The 15985-nt window shown below is 38.4% G+C and overlaps 1 protein-coding gene across 5 annotated transcripts in view; it reads left to right on the plus strand.

Annotated features, from left to right (window-relative positions):
* rps6kal (ribosomal protein S6 kinase a, like) overlaps window positions 1-15985 on the plus strand; it is a 128101-nt gene that overhangs the window by 30131 nt on the left and 81985 nt on the right. For all 5 annotated transcript variants that reach the window (XM_057349128.1, XM_057349127.1, XM_057349131.1 and 2 more), the window contains one exon: window positions 551-693. In XM_057349128.1, coding sequence (XP_057205111.1) covers window positions 551-693 — 143 coding nt within the window. The remainder of the gene's footprint in view (window positions 1-550; window positions 694-15985) is intronic.

A 15985-nucleotide genomic window follows, 5' to 3' on the forward strand; every position in this document is an offset into this window, starting at 1 on the left:
AAGCAGAGGGTAAGATGAAGACCTAAACCTTATTGAGCATCTGTGGGGCATCCTCAAACGGAAGGTGGAGGAGCGCAAGGTCTCTTACATCCACCAGCTCTGTGATGTTGTCATGGAGGAGTGGAAGAGGACTCCAGTGGCAACATGTGAAGCTCAGGTGAACTCCGTGCCCAAGAGGGTTAAGGCAGTGCTGGAAAATAAGTGTGGCCACATAAAATATTGACACTTTGGGCCCAATTTGAACATTTTCACTTAGTGTACTCACTTTTTGTTGCCAGCGGTTTAGACATTAATGGCTGCGTGTTGTTATTTTGAGGGGACAGCAAATTTACACTGTTATGCAAGCTGTACACTCACTACTTTATATTGTAGCAAAGTGTAATTTCTTCAGTGTTGTCACATGAAAAGATATAATAAAATATTTACAAAAATGTGAGGGGTGTACTCACTTCTGTGAGATACTGTATGTTGTGTTTTCCCTGCATAGAGTTGTTAAGAACTTTGTCACTTTGTCACTTTGTCAACTTGACTTTGTTGCCGTCTTCGATAGACTTTGGACTCAGTAAGGAATCTGTTGATCAGGACCGAAAAGCGTACTCTTTTTGTGGCACTGTGGAATATATGGCCCCTGAGGTGGTCAACAGGAGAGGTCACACCCAGAGTGCTGACTGGTGGTCTCTCGGAGTCCTGATGGTAGGCACCTGTCACATATTGTCCCTTTCTTTTCCTCAGTTGCGAGTGTCTTAATCATTTTCTCAACTTTATTTATATAGCGCTTTTTACAATTTTCATTGTTACAAAGCAGCTGTACATGAAACATATTGACTATAAGAAAAAACAACAAAGTGAACAAACAGAATACAGACACGCACATACAGGTTCCTACACACCCACATGCATAAAACACAGACACACAACTACGCGCACGCACACACACACACACACACACACACACACACACAGCGTGGTTATCACAGAGAAGCATTTAAGATAAAGGAGAGAGAAACACAGGACAAATATTATATGGACTATAAATTCCTATATGTAATAAATAAATAAATTAAGCAGAATGTTACATTTAAAGGAGTAGTTCAACTTCAAAAAGGAAATTCTGTCATCATTCTTCAACATTCTTCAAAATATCTTCTTTTATGTTCTGCTGAAGAAAGAAAGTCATACAGGTTCGAAATGACAAGAGGGTGAGTTAATGATGACAGAATTTTCATTTTGAAGGTGAACTACTCCTTTAAAGTGATATTAATAAATACATATTCTAAAGCTGATGTCAGCAGCACCCTTGGTCAGGCAAACAGTGGAAAACAGTATGCAAACATTGGCAAGGAACCCAATACCCCAATGGAGAACATAAAAACTCAGGAGAACCCAGGCCCAACCAGGGGAACTAGTTCCCCTCTGGTAAAAACTGCAGCATCTTTACAAGCTCGACAGTGCTTGCACACCTAGGCTAAATAAAAATAAAATAAACATAGTAAAAAGTTGGATAATAGGTTAAATATTATCATTAATATTCTAATATCACTTTAAATTTTGTAGTGAGGACTTATCGGGTCGCATCTTCCCTCTCTCAGCTCTGCCATCTCAACTCTTGTCAGGTTGCCGCTTACCTCTCTCAGCTCTACCATCTGGTCTGGGCATGGACTACATCCTGCTCATTGTGGTAACCTCAGAACAATGAGAAAAGACAGCTGATAGTAGAGTACTGTTCTACACTCTTTGATGCAACAAGTACATCAGTTATACAGTAATGGGAAGTGTTCCTGGTTTCGGTTGATCTAACTAATGCAGCCTAATCCCTTAGAGGATTTGTATTATGGAGTATGCAAGGTTGAAATCTTTAATCTAGATTTAAACTGACAGTACAAGGAACACTTTTCCAAAGTTTAGGTGCAAGATAGGAAAAGGATCTACCACCTGCACTTGATTTTGAAATTCTAGGTATTGCCTGGATTGTGTTTGCTTGTTTGGAAAGTGTTTTACCTGTTGGTATTTAGATGTGCGCATGCTTCAGTCATGAGTGCGCTTGAAATAGATACAGATGTTAAAATTGAACAGGATACATGCAAACGAAAAGTTCAACTTACCGCAAAGGCCTTGTCTAATAAAATTGCACAACTTCAGATAGAATGGAAAAGAAATGTAAATGTGATTAAAAGTTCTATACCAGCAATTAAAAATCTCATGCTGAGAAATGAAAATATTTCAATGGTACAGTCTGAACTGGACAGCTTGAGGCAAACTTTTAAAGAGGCAATCAAACTTCATGATTCTATAATACCATTATTACCCAGTGACGAGCAAACCAAACAGAATGAATGGTTCACAAGCATATATAAATACAGTGATTTAAATTAAAGTGTTTATTAAAGACACAAGGCAATGGATAAATGAAGTTGAGAGCTCAAATGATAATATTCAGGATCAACAGTTGCAATATGCTGAAAGCCAATACTCTTTGAACGATTCAAAAACTATTCAAGGTCAAGCCAAACACAAGTGACTCAAAGTGGTAATGATCAGATTGGAGGCAGTTCCAGCATTGGTTTAAGAAATACTAATCATGTTCTTGATATTATGGACAAGCAAAATGAAATAACATCTTTGTTGATTCGACAACAATGTCTGTCATCTTTGCCTAAAAGGGAAATACAGGTGTTCGATGGGAATCCTCTACAATATCATGTAGGGATGGGCGATATTATATCGTTTGCGATATACAGGTAGAAATTCTCCACACGATAGGAATTAGTCTTCCCGCGATATAAACGATAAATACTAGTTGATGACGTATTTCTTTGTGAGACCCATTCACAGCTCATATGTGAAGTGAAAACGGGTATAGCGGAGGGCGGACGTGAAGCTGAGAAAGAGTTTGCACTAAAAGCTCTAAATCTCGTTTAGGTTGGCACTGTAGATGCATCCGAGTTAATGTTTAGTTTCACTTTCGTTTTATTTAATTCGTTTAAGTATTCGTTGATAGTCATAATACGTTACACCACAACATTTAGTTTGGCTAAAAGTATTTATTTAAACATTCGTTAGATGTTATGCGCGCGTGCGCAAATTGTTTAATACGATTTCTTGCCTGTTATATACAGGATGAACGGAGCGTCCCGTGCTTTCATAGCGACAGCGCGCACAGCACTGCTGCCTGTTCACATACAGTACACATGCGAGTTTGTATTACGTTATTTTAAATACGTTTATGAGCGTATAAAAGCATGGATTATTTAATTAGATTTCTTTTATCCACATTTTTCTGTTCTCTTTCTGTAGCGCGAGTCATAGACAGATTCAGTGTATGTTGCTGTGAGAAGAGAAGGTTCACACAGTTCAAGAGAGAGTGATTGACAGCGTGATGCGATCGATCGTTTCCACCCAACAATAGAATATATGCAGTTTTAGGTATGACATGATGTGTTTATTGAGCTTTAGTTCATTTAACTTTTCTTTACTACAACCTTTTGAAGTCGAATCTCACTATTATATTTTATATTTACAAAAATACTGCAGGTATATTTTAGGAGCTGTTTGATTTGGGGTAAGTTTTACTTTTTGATAATATTTGTTTTTCTGAGGGCTTAGACTACATGCAGCTACTATCACTTGACGCAAAATACAGCAGTGGATGGCGTTATGGATATATCGTCATTTTTATCGCTATCGCAAGAAATACCAGGAATTATCGTGATATAGTTTTAGGGCCATATCGCCCATCCCTAATATCATGCCTTTATGAAATCATTTGAAAGTTGTGTGGAGTGTAAAACTAAAAACCCTACTGATTGTTTACACTTTCTTGAACAGTATACAAGAGGTCATCCAAGAGAGATCGTAAAGAGTTGTCAGCATATGCCTGCAGACCGTGGGTACTTAAGGGCCAAAGCTTTATTGCAGGAATACTTTGGCGACCAGTATAAAATTGCATGAGCCTACATGGAAAAGATTCTTACATGGTCAAATATAAAAAATGAAGACCTCCGAGATTTACAAGAGTTTAGTTTGTTTCTAAGAAGCTGTTGTAATTGTATGGAAGACATTCAGTTTTTACATGAGATGGGTATGCCCTCTAACATGTTAATTGTAGTGAAAAAATTGCCGTACAAGTTAAGAGAAAAATGGAGATCCAAGGTTTGTGAATTACAAGAAGCTGGCAATCAAAGGACAACATTTACTAACATTGTTGACTTTGTTGAAAGACAAGTAAGAATAATGACTGATCCAGTATTTGGAAATATACAGGATGTTTCAGTTTTCACAGGAAGTAAATTAATGAACAAGAGCAAGTCTCAGTCTTTTCTTAAATCTAAGAGAAGCAGTTATGCCACTACTGTAACAGCAATGGAAAGCAAATCAGAAAATGGAATGAACAGGAAAGAAGTTGTTTCACCTAGCAACAAGAGTTGTTTGTTCTGTAGATGTGGACATGCATTGGAGTTATGCCCTCTATTGGAAAAGAGTATTCAAGGTGAAAAGATTGCATTCTTAAAGGAGAATGGTGTTTGTTTTGGCTGTATGTGTACTGGGCACATCAGTAAATATTGTAGAAATCGCCTTTCATGCAAAGTGTGTAATCTAAAACACCCCAGTATACTTCACATCTACCCAAAGGAAAAGGTGATTGATTCAAAACAAGTCTGTAGACATAGACAAATGGACGCTGTAATGGACAGTGCTTTGGATTCTCAGTCCAGTGGATTTATTGGGGCTGGAGACTACAAATGTAAACATTCCATGGTTCCTGTGCAATTAAAATCTAAAAAAGGAAATAAGATCGTAAACACCTATGCCTTTTTAGATCAAGGTAGCACGGCTGTCTTTTGTACATCTGGATTGATGGACAGACTTGGTCTTTCAAGCAAAAGGACCAACATTCTCTTACGTACTATGGGCCAGGAGAAAGTTACAACTACCCATATTGTCTCCGGTTTAGAGGTGGCCGGTTTGAATGAGAAGGATTTTTATGAATTACCTGATGCCTATACACAAAATGCCATGCCTGTGCACAATGGAAACATACCAAGACAAAAGGATTTGCAGAGATGGCCACATCTGAAACATGTAAATCTACCTGAAATTGACTCTGATGTAGAACTGTTAATAGGAATAAATGCCCCAAGAGTTATGGAACCAATTGAAGTGATCAGCAGTGTTGATAATGGACCCTATGCAATTACAGTAGTACCAAGTTGGGATGGACAGTAAATGGTCCACTAAGAGGAGACGGTGGTGATCAGTCAGCTTTTGGGTATCCTAACATTACAGTTAACAGAATCTCAGTTTCAAACTTGAATGAACTTTGGCAGCAACAATTTATGATTGATTTTCCTGAAAGTAACAAAAATGAACATGTTGGACTTTCAAGAGAAGATCACAAGTTTATGGAAAAAGTAACTGACTCATTAACCCTTGTAGATGGTCATTATTCCACTGGCTTACCTTTAAGAAACGAAGATGCCAGATAATCGGACAATTGCTGAGCAGCGTGCTCTGAACCTAAAGAAAAGATTGAGAAGGGATGCTTCATTTCATTCTGAATATGCTGTCTTTATGAAAGATCTTATTTCTAAAGGTTATGCAGAGAGAGTACTAGCCAAGGACTTGGAGCGTAGAGATGGTAAGGTATGGTACATACCCCATCACGGTGTTTTCCACCCTCGAAAAGGAAAGCTCCGGGTTGTGTTTGATTGTGGAGCTACATTTCAAGAGAAGTCTTTGAATGCTCAACTTTTACAGGGGCCAGATCTTACTAGTTCATTGATTGGAGTATTAACTAGATTCAGGATGGAACGAGTTGTGCTCATGGCAGATATCGAAGCCATGTTTCACCAAGTGAGAGTGCCAAAAGATGATGCAGATTTATTGAGATTTCTTTGGTGGCCTGATGGCAATCTTACTCAAAATTTGGTTGAATATCGTATGGTTGTGCATCTCTTTGGAGCTACTTCATCACCTAGCTGTGCAAATTTTGCTCTCAGAAGATGTGCAGAAGATAATAAAAAGGAATTCAGCAAGTAACAGGTGTAATCTTGTGTAATTTTTATGTGGATGACTGTCTGTTGTCAGTAGACTCGGAGGATAAGGCTATTTCTCTGTACCATGATCTTACTGCTATATGTGCAAAGGGAGGTTTCACATTGACGAAATGGATAAGTAACAATCGAGATGTTTTGTCAAAAATTCCTGAAAAATTCAGAGCAAAAAATGTGAAGGATTTGGATTTAAACCAAGATTTACTTCACGTGGAGAGGGTGCTAGGAGTACAATGGTGTATACAATCTGATGCATTTAAGTTTAAGATTTCATTGCAGCCACGACCTCTGACCAAAAGAGGGATCCTTGCCACTATGAGTTCTGTTTATGATCCCTTAGGAATTTTGTCTCCTGTAATATTATATGCAAAGAGGATCTTGCAAGATCTGTGCAGAAAGAAACTAGGCTGGGACGATGTAAATCCTACCTCAAATGCTCAAGAGTGGATTAGTTGGCTGAATGGACTATGTGACTTGAAAGACTTCAAAATCAGTAGATGCTTTAAACCTATAAGTTTAGGAGAGGTGAGAACAGCACAGTTACACCATTTCTCTGATGCAAGTGAAAACGGTTATGGAGTTGTTACCTATTTGCTTCTGCATGATGTTAACTCACAAGTGCAAGTTGCTTTTGTAATGGGGAAAGCTAGAGTAGCTCCTCTGAAGCCAGTATCTATCCCTCGAATGGAACTTACTGCTGCAACATTGGCAAGTCGAGTTGATTCATTGTGGAGAACAGAACTGTGCATGCAACTCAAATATTCTGTTTTCTGGACCGACAGTACTTCTGTACTGAAATATATCAAAAATGAGGTCACCAGATACCGCACTTTTGTTGCTAACAGAGTTTCAGAAATTCTCAAGGTGTCTCAACCATCACAATGGCGATACGTGAATACTGCACTAAATTCAGCAGACGTAGCATCTAGAGGGTTGAAAGTTGAATCATTTCTCAAGAATAAGAGTTGGGTCTATGGACCTCAATTTCTTCTTTTGCCTGAACAGGAGTGGCCTGTTAACCCTAATGATTTAGGAGAATGTTCACCAGATGATCCAGAGGTCAAAAGAAATGTCACAGTCAATGCTGTACAAACAGAAGAGATCACGGACCTTGTAATGAACTTTATCCAGTACTTTTCTTCCTGGATCTGTTTGAAGAGATCAGTAGCTTGGATTCTCAGATTTAAACAATTACTCCTAAATCTAAATCAAAGGAGGAAATTGAGAATGTCTTTATTAGAACCTGTCCTGGATGAAAACCGACAGAGACAACATTTGAAAGAAGAAATTGAGAAAATAAAGGCTCAGTTTGGTGAAAGTGAGCTCTCCATGGATGAGTTGAAACAGGCTGAATTAGAGGTCATTCGTTACTGTCAAAGAAGAAGATACTCTGAAGAATTCTTAAGTCTGCAAAAGGGAGAACATGTAAAACGGAACAGTCACATTTATAAGCTCAATCCAATACTTGAAGATGGTGTTTTGAGAGTAGGTGGACGGTTAAGTAGGGCAGTTATGCCTGAAGAATCAAAACATCCCATTATACTTCCAAAGGACTTTCATATCTCAGACATCATTCTTAAACATGTACATCAGGAAGTGGGTCATGGTGGCAGAAATTATATGCTGTCTAAATTACATCAGAAATATTAGATACCTGGCGCTAGTGTAGCCATAAGGAAAACAATATCTAAGTGTGTGATCTGCAGACGTTTACAAGCAGCACCAGCACATCAACAAATGGCAAAACTTACCTCTGAATAGAGTTTCTCCAGACAAGCCTCCATTCACATATGTTGGAGTTGACTGCTTTGGACCTTTTGTAATAAAGAGCAGGAGGAGTACCGTGAAGAGATATGGAGTTATCTTCACATGCCTTACCATTCGTGCCATTCATATTGAAGTGGCATCATCACTGGATACTGATTCCTTCATTAATGCTCTACGAAGATTCATCGCAAGACGTGGACAAGTTTTAGAAATGGTATCAGACAATGGTACAAATTTTCACAGAGCAGAACGTGAGTTGAGGGAAGCTATTGAAGTCTGGAATCAATCTCAAATTAATAACACACTTTTGCAGAAAGGAATCAAGTGGATTTTTAACCCACCATCTGGTTCACATCATGGAGGCATATGGGAAAGATTGATTAGAACTATAAAAGATTACTTAATGCCACCCTAAGAACACAAACTCTCGACGAAGAAGGTCTCCATACAGTTTTATGTGAAACCGAAGCTATTGTTAATGGACGTCCAATTACTCAAGAATCTACAGACCCCAATGATTTAGAAGCATTGACACCTAATCACTTATTGTTGTTAAAGACCATACCATACTTGCCACCAGGGATTTTTCAAAAGGAAGATGTATATGCTCGTAAAAGATGGAAGCAAGTCCAGTATATATCAGACTTGTTCTGGAAACGATGGACAAAAGAATATTTACCTCAATTGCAAAAGCGACAAAAATGATCAGTCCCATCCCGCAATTTCACTCCAGGTGACATTGTGCTTTTGGTTGATGTTTCAGCACCACGTAATTCATGGATAATTGGAAAAGTTATTCAAACCTTTCCAGATGATAAAGGCTTTGTTCGTCAAGTACGACTGAAGACCAAGACCAACTATTTAAATAGACCAATTACAAAAATCTGCCTTCTGCAAGATGCAGAAATGTGACATTTCCCTTGAAAGAATATTTGACTCTTTACACAGACATTACCTTCACATGTATGGTTGAATGATGGTAAAGCCATTATATTGACACTGAAGTGTTAAAGACTTTACTTAAGGACTCAATACTTAAAAATGGTTTTGTAAACGCATAAATATTGATAATTGATGTAAATTCATTTTGATGTATTTGAGATCTTGTATTTTTACATGTCTCCTTGTTGTATATAATGTGTGTAATTATTATGGAGTAATAATAATTAGGGGCTGGAATGTAGGAGCCATGTGAGGAGGTGACTGTCACGTGATGAAGGGAAAGGGGGAGTGTCATTTATTATGTCATGTTTAAACACCTGTGGTGGTATGTGTTTGGAAGGAACGATGGGGGTGAGTGCGGGAGCACATATTTTTTGTTGACCGTATATTTATCGTAGCTACTTTTGTTCATAATGATAAATAAAAAGGAAGATGCAAGAGTTACGATGATTGACGAGTCACGAAGTTCCTCACTCAGCTCCTTAGCGGCTTTGGTATTATTTGTGCCGCTATATTGTCCTTTCTGTCAAATGTGTATTGTCTCTCACATATTTATTTTTTACGTTTTGTTACCTGTGCCTCTTCACTTTTTTAACCTGTATATGCACTGGAAGCTTCTGTCACTAAGACAAATTCCTTGTGTGTCCAAGCACACTTGGCAATAAAGCTCTTTCTGATTCTGAAATGCTCTTGAAAGATTGATTGTATTTCAGTCTGGTAATATTTGTATAAAAATATCTATTGACCATGCGTTTACTCATCACTGATGAACATAAAAAGACATGGTTTTAGCTATTGTTATCTAATTTGCACTCCAATTGTGCTAAAATGCACATATGTAGCTCAAGAAAATATTTTTATGTTTGGGACAAACTCAATTTTTGGACCTCAGTATTTCTAAAATCCTGCGTACGGCCCGGATTGAACGTCGTCAAATTTTGAAAGAAGTAAAAAGTATTTATATAGCACCTTTCACAGAAAAGGAATCACAAAGTGCTTTACAACACTTAGTAAAACAGTAAAACCAATCAAACATGCATACAATCAAATATAAAATAAAAACATAACAACAAAAACCAATTAGAGCCCAAATATCTCAGAAATTTAATAACCGCCCAGCTGTACTGTTAATTAAAAGCTTGTCCGAAGAGGTGTGTCTTTAGGTGTTTTTTAAAAGAGTCTACAGAGCCCATTGATCTCAATCCTAGATGGAGAGAGTTCCAGAGTCTTGGAGCCACAGCACAGAAAGCACGGTCACCTTTTGTCTTAAGACGTGTTCTAGGGATAGTTAGACGGTCCCGGTCAGAGGACCTTAAAGACTGACCAGGAGAATGTACATGTAATAGATCCTGAATATAGGAAGGTGCCTGACCATGCAAGGCCCTATAAGTAATTACTAAAATTTTAAACTGCACTCTAAAAGCAATAGGCAGCCAATGAAGGTCCTTAAGAACCGGGGTGATGTGGGATCTCTTGCTGGAACTCGTCAAAAGTCTTGCAGCTGCATTCTGTACAACTTGTAGTCGCTCCAAAGACGATTTGTTCAAACAAGTATACAGAACATTGCAATAATCCAATCGTGATGAGATAAAGGCATGGACAAGCATCTCAATCTCTTTTTTTGAGACAAAAGATCTAATCTGAGCAATGTTTCTGAGATGGAAAAACATGAACGAGCTACAGACTTTACATGACTGTTAAAGCATATAGCTCTGTCAAAGATGACACCCAGGTTTCTTATGTCACTGCGGTCAGACCGTACTAAGCCCCCCATAAACTGCTTAATCTTAGGAGTAATATTATCAGGGGCAAAGATCATCATCTCAGTTTTATCATTATTAAGTTGAAGAAAATTGTCTGCCATCCATTTGTTAATGGCGACTAGACAGTTCTGTAGAACTGACAGTTTATCTAGACCATCAGGACTAAAAGAAACATATAACTGAATGTCATCGGCATAGAAATGATAAGATGTTATTTTAAAACTGTTAATAATCTTGCCAAAAGGAAGCATATACAGATTGAACAACAGAGGACCAAGCACAGACCCTTGAGGCACACCACAGGACAAAGGGACAGAATCTGACATATAAGGTCCTATAGACACTGAAAAACCCCTATCATTCAGATAGAAGGATAACCATTCCAAAGCTGACCTGGAAATGCCCATTAGGGAGTACAATCTATTAATCAACTCAACTTTATTTATATAGTGCTTTTTACTATTTTAATTGTTACAAAGCAGCTGTACATGAGACATATTGAATATAGGCAAAACAATAAAGTTATACCTGTAAAAACAAGAAAAAGGTGAAAAGACAGACATACCCACATACAAAACACTCCACACACACAATATGCACACGTACTAACACACATAGACATAGACACACACACACACACAGACGTGCAGTCACACGGATGCGCACGCACACACACAGACAAACAAGCACGCACACACACAGACAAGCAAGCACGCACACACAGACAAGCAAGTACGCACACACAGACAAGCACACACACACAGACACGCATGCACTCGAGCTGCCGCGTTTTGGACCAGTTGGAGTTTTTGTAATAAGCCTGCAGGGGAACCACCTAGTCTTGATATCATGAATGCATGAATTAACTTCTCTGCATCTGACATTGACAGTATATGACGTAGTTTAGATATATTCTTAAGGGGAGGTTTTTTGCCTACTTTACCTAAGTTGATACAGTTCTCTGAGGTCTTTATAAAAGAGATGTGACATTCTTCGGTCAAAATACTTCAAGGATGAAGCACAACGCCACTATCTTTACTTTGCAAAAAACACGTTCTCAAGAATGGCCGCTTCTGAGTGCTTCTTCCGTATGATGATGATGGGCACTTGATAACCACACCCCCAACTTCACGGAGGTGTGTCCACGCCCGTACATTCTCAAGCTACCATAGAAACCATTGAGCGTAAATCCTAAGCGAGAGATGGCTGCTGGAGGAGACAAAGCGATTCAACCTTATATGTTTGAGCCAGAGTCAGACACAGAAGAAGAGGCATCCGAACAAGCTGTACAAGTTCGGATTGGACAAGATGTGTCTACATGGCACGTTTTTTTACAAACTTAAATCTTCAAAACTGTTTTCAACAGTCACGTAGTCAAAACGGTTCAGCTCGTAACAACGCGTGTTGTACTGCTATGATTACATCATATTAACGTTATGCCTTTCGCTAAAACAAGTGCACACATATTAGTTTGTCTATGTAACGATGATCATATGCTAGGCTTGTTGTTTTTGCTTTATTGCAAGTTACGTAAACACAATGACGCTGTTACCGTCATGTTACACAAGTTAATTGCGCTAATGTTGTTGGTGACCTATAGTACTAGTTAACGCTAACTCTTTCCGGAGGATTCCCATTAAAAATAAAAAGAATCCACTGCTCTCGCGTCTTCTCTGAGGCTGTGACTCTAAATAATGATCTGTGCTGGGCTGTGCACCCAACAACAAAACACTTAGCACGAACTTTCACATTGCGTTATTACAGATACACTCGTGTCGCTTGCAAAATCACAGTGGAGTGCCATGGGTGGAACCGAGCAGACTAAGGGGCAGTGATATTACAATAAGATCATTCTCCTACGTCAGAAGAAGTGCGTTATCTGAAGCGCTAATTTTTTGCTTTCAGAGAAAGGCGTAACAAAGAAAAATGTCTGGATTGTACTTTTCCCCCTTTTTTGGGGTTGGTAGATGCACCGGGGAACTGATTATAGCACTCAAACACAGAAAAATTCGTGAAATGTCCCCTTTAAGATGGAAAAACACAATTTTACAGGTGTTGGTGACGTGGCTCTTAAATGATAGATTACTATCGAATTGAATGCCAAGATTCTTTGCTGACGACGAGGGTTTTATGGAACATCCGTCAATAGTTAAGCAGTATTCTTGGTTGTTACGTATAGCAGTTTTCGCTCCAATAAGTAACACTTTTGTTTTGTCCGAGTTCAGTAATTACAAATTGTTACTCATCCAGTTTTTTTATATCGACTATGCATTCCATTATTCGATGGAACTGCTGTGTTTCATGAGGCTTCATGATGTTGAGTATCATCAGCATAACAGTGAAAGCTAACTCAGTGTCACTTTATTATATCTCCTAGAGGTAGCATGTATAATGCGAAGAGCATGTGCCCTAAGGCTGAGCCCTGTGGTACACCGTACTGGACTTGCGATTTGCGTGACACCTCATTGTTTATTGCTACAAATTGAAAACAGGTGGATAAATAAGATTTAAACCATTTCAAAGCTATTCCCTTAATGCCGACATAATTTCGAGTCTATGTAGGAGTGTGCTGTGGTCAATGGTATCGAATGCAGCACTAAGGTCTAGCAGCACCAATAACGAGATACAACCTCGGTCAGATGCCAATAGCAGATCATTTGTAACACTGATCAAAGCAGTCTCTGCACTGTGACATGCTCTAAATCCAGACTGGAATTCTTCATTGATGTCATTCCTTTAGAGGAAGGAACATAATTGAGTTGAAACTAATTTTTTCCAGAACTTTAGATATGAAAGGTAGATTCGATATAGGCTTGTAGTTCCCTAGTTCTTTAGGGTCGAGTTGGTTTTTTTGACAAGGGGCCTTATAACAGCCACCTTATATGATTTAGGCACATGTCCTAATGTCAGAGATGAGTTAATAATACTAAGAAGAGGATCTATAATTTCTGGGAGCATCTCTTTCAGTATATTTGTAGATATAGGGTCTAGCATGCATGTTGTTGATTTAGATGATCTAATAATTTTAGACAGCTCATCTTGATCTACGGTATAAAATAATTGCATTTTCTCCTTAAAGACGCTATAGTTAGTTTGTTCAGCGGGTTTCACTTCTGATTGCATTGTTATAATTTTTTTTAATATCTTGGATTTTTTAAGTAGTTCATAAATTCATCACTGTTATGCTGATATCCAGAATCTGAAGTCGCTGATGATTTATTTTTTGTTAATTTAGCCACTGTGTTAAATAAAAACCTAGGGTTGTGCTGGTTTTCTTCTATTAGTGATGAAAAGTAGGCGGATCTAGAAGTTTTTAGGGCTTTCCTGTATTTTCGAATACTATCCTTCCATGCTGTACGAAATACCTCTAATTTCGTTTTCTTAAAGTTGCGCTCCATTTTTCGGGCCGCTTTCTTTAGAGCCTGAGTGTGTTCATTATACCACGGTGTGGGACTGCCATTTTTAATCTTTAAAAGCAGAGGAGCAAATGTGTCTAGCGTTTCCGAGAAGGTGGAGTTAAAATTTTCAATGGTCAAGATCTTCAACGTTATTTCTCATGCTAGAGATTTGAGACAATTCAGGCAGATTATCGAGAAACGCATCTTTGGTAGTTAAAGTTATTGTTCTACCATATTTGTAACAAGGAGTTTGATTTGCACCCGTAGGCCAGTGAAGCAAACATAATACCAGATAATGATCCGAAATGTCTTCACTCTGCTGAAGGATTTTAACATCATCCAAAATTATACCGTAAGACAGTATTAAATCTAAAGTATGATTACGAAGGTGAGTGGGTCCTGACACATGTTGACTAACGCCCATGGAGTTAAGAGTGTCTTTGAAAGCCATTCCTAAGGCATCTGTATCGTTATCTACATGGATGTTAAAGTCACCAACGACAAGGACTCTATCTGCGGCCAGTACTAGTTCTGATAAGAACCCACCAAATTCTTTAATAAAATCTGTGTGGTGCCCTGGAGGCCTATATATAATAGCCAGAATAAATTTTAAAAATGTTTTGTCCTTAGTATTAGGTGTTGACTTGGTACATGAAGTACCATGACTTCAAAAGAATTGTATTTGGAGTTAGACTTCTGGGAAATGCTAAAAGAGTTATTGTAAAGTGCTGCGACACCTCCCCCTCTGCCTTTTAGACGAGGGGGGGGATATAACTCTCGTCTACAATAATAATCTTGGGGGATAGATTCATTTAAAGTAATATAATCATCTGGTTTTGGCCATGTTTCTGTCAAACAGAGCATGTCTATTTTATGATCTGTTATCATATCGTTAACAAAAAGTTCTTTATTAGAGAGAGATCTAATATTTCTTAACAGAGTCATAACAGTTGATTATCTGTATTTTGTTCATGTTTAATTTGTGTAACCATTATTAAATTACTTTCAAGAGGTTTACGCATTATTTTATGTTTGCTAATCCGGGGGACAGAAACGGTCTCTATTTTATGATGTTTGGGAGAAGGGATTATTATATGTCATACATTTTGTGTATTCTGCGACGTGAGACGGCAAGCAGACAGTTGGTTAAGCCATTCTGTCTGCTCCCTGACCTCAATCAAATCAAAGTGCAGTGTTCAACCATGTCGAATGCTGCACTAAGATCTAACAAAACTAACACAGAACAATCACCTGCATCAGAAGCCATGAAAATGTCATTTGAGACCCTAAGTAGGGCAGTTTCAGTGGAATGTTTTTTACGAAAGCCAGATTGATATTTATCATAAATATTGTGGGCCTCCAGAACAGCATTTAACTACTCTGCCACAACCTGTTTCAAAATTTTTGAGATGAACGGCGATTTAGAAATAGGCCTGTAGTTGTTCAACGATATGGCATCGAGATTACTCTTATTCAAGAGAGGCTGAACAACAGCATGTTTGAAACACCTAGGGACCTGGCCCAACTTTAGAGAAAGGTTAATAATTGCAACCAAACACGGGCCAATAGATCTAATGGATTTCATAACCAAAGATGCAGCAAAATATCCACAGGGCTTTTGGGAAGGTTTCATCGTACTCACTATCTTTATGATATCATTCAGAAAAATTGGGTAAAAGGAATCCAAAATTTGAAGACCTTCTGAGTTAACTGTAAGAGCGTTTTCTGATGGCACAATGCTAGTCCTGACAGCCTTAACCTGATCCACAAAATGAGATAAATGATTGCAGTCCTCATTAGAAAACACAGGACCAGGCAATGTAATAGGAGAAACGATGCTGTTAATAGTCTCAAACAGAGTCTTAGGATTCCTTTTGCCAGTAGTTATCAGATTCTTAAAATAAGATGCTCTAGCAGATGCGGGCGGTGGACTTGGAGCTGAGTAGCTTTTCACAGACGTTCAGTCTTCCGACATACAAGCCTGAAACTGCGGATAGCGTCATTTGTCCACAGAGATGTATTAACAGCGGGGATTTGCCGAGTCTTAAAAGGAGTCACACTATCC

This window comes from Triplophysa rosa, linkage group LG13 (assembly GCF_024868665.1).
Source record: "Triplophysa rosa linkage group LG13, Trosa_1v2, whole genome shotgun sequence".
Classification (NCBI taxonomy): domain Eukaryota; kingdom Metazoa; phylum Chordata; class Actinopteri; order Cypriniformes; family Nemacheilidae; genus Triplophysa; species Triplophysa rosa.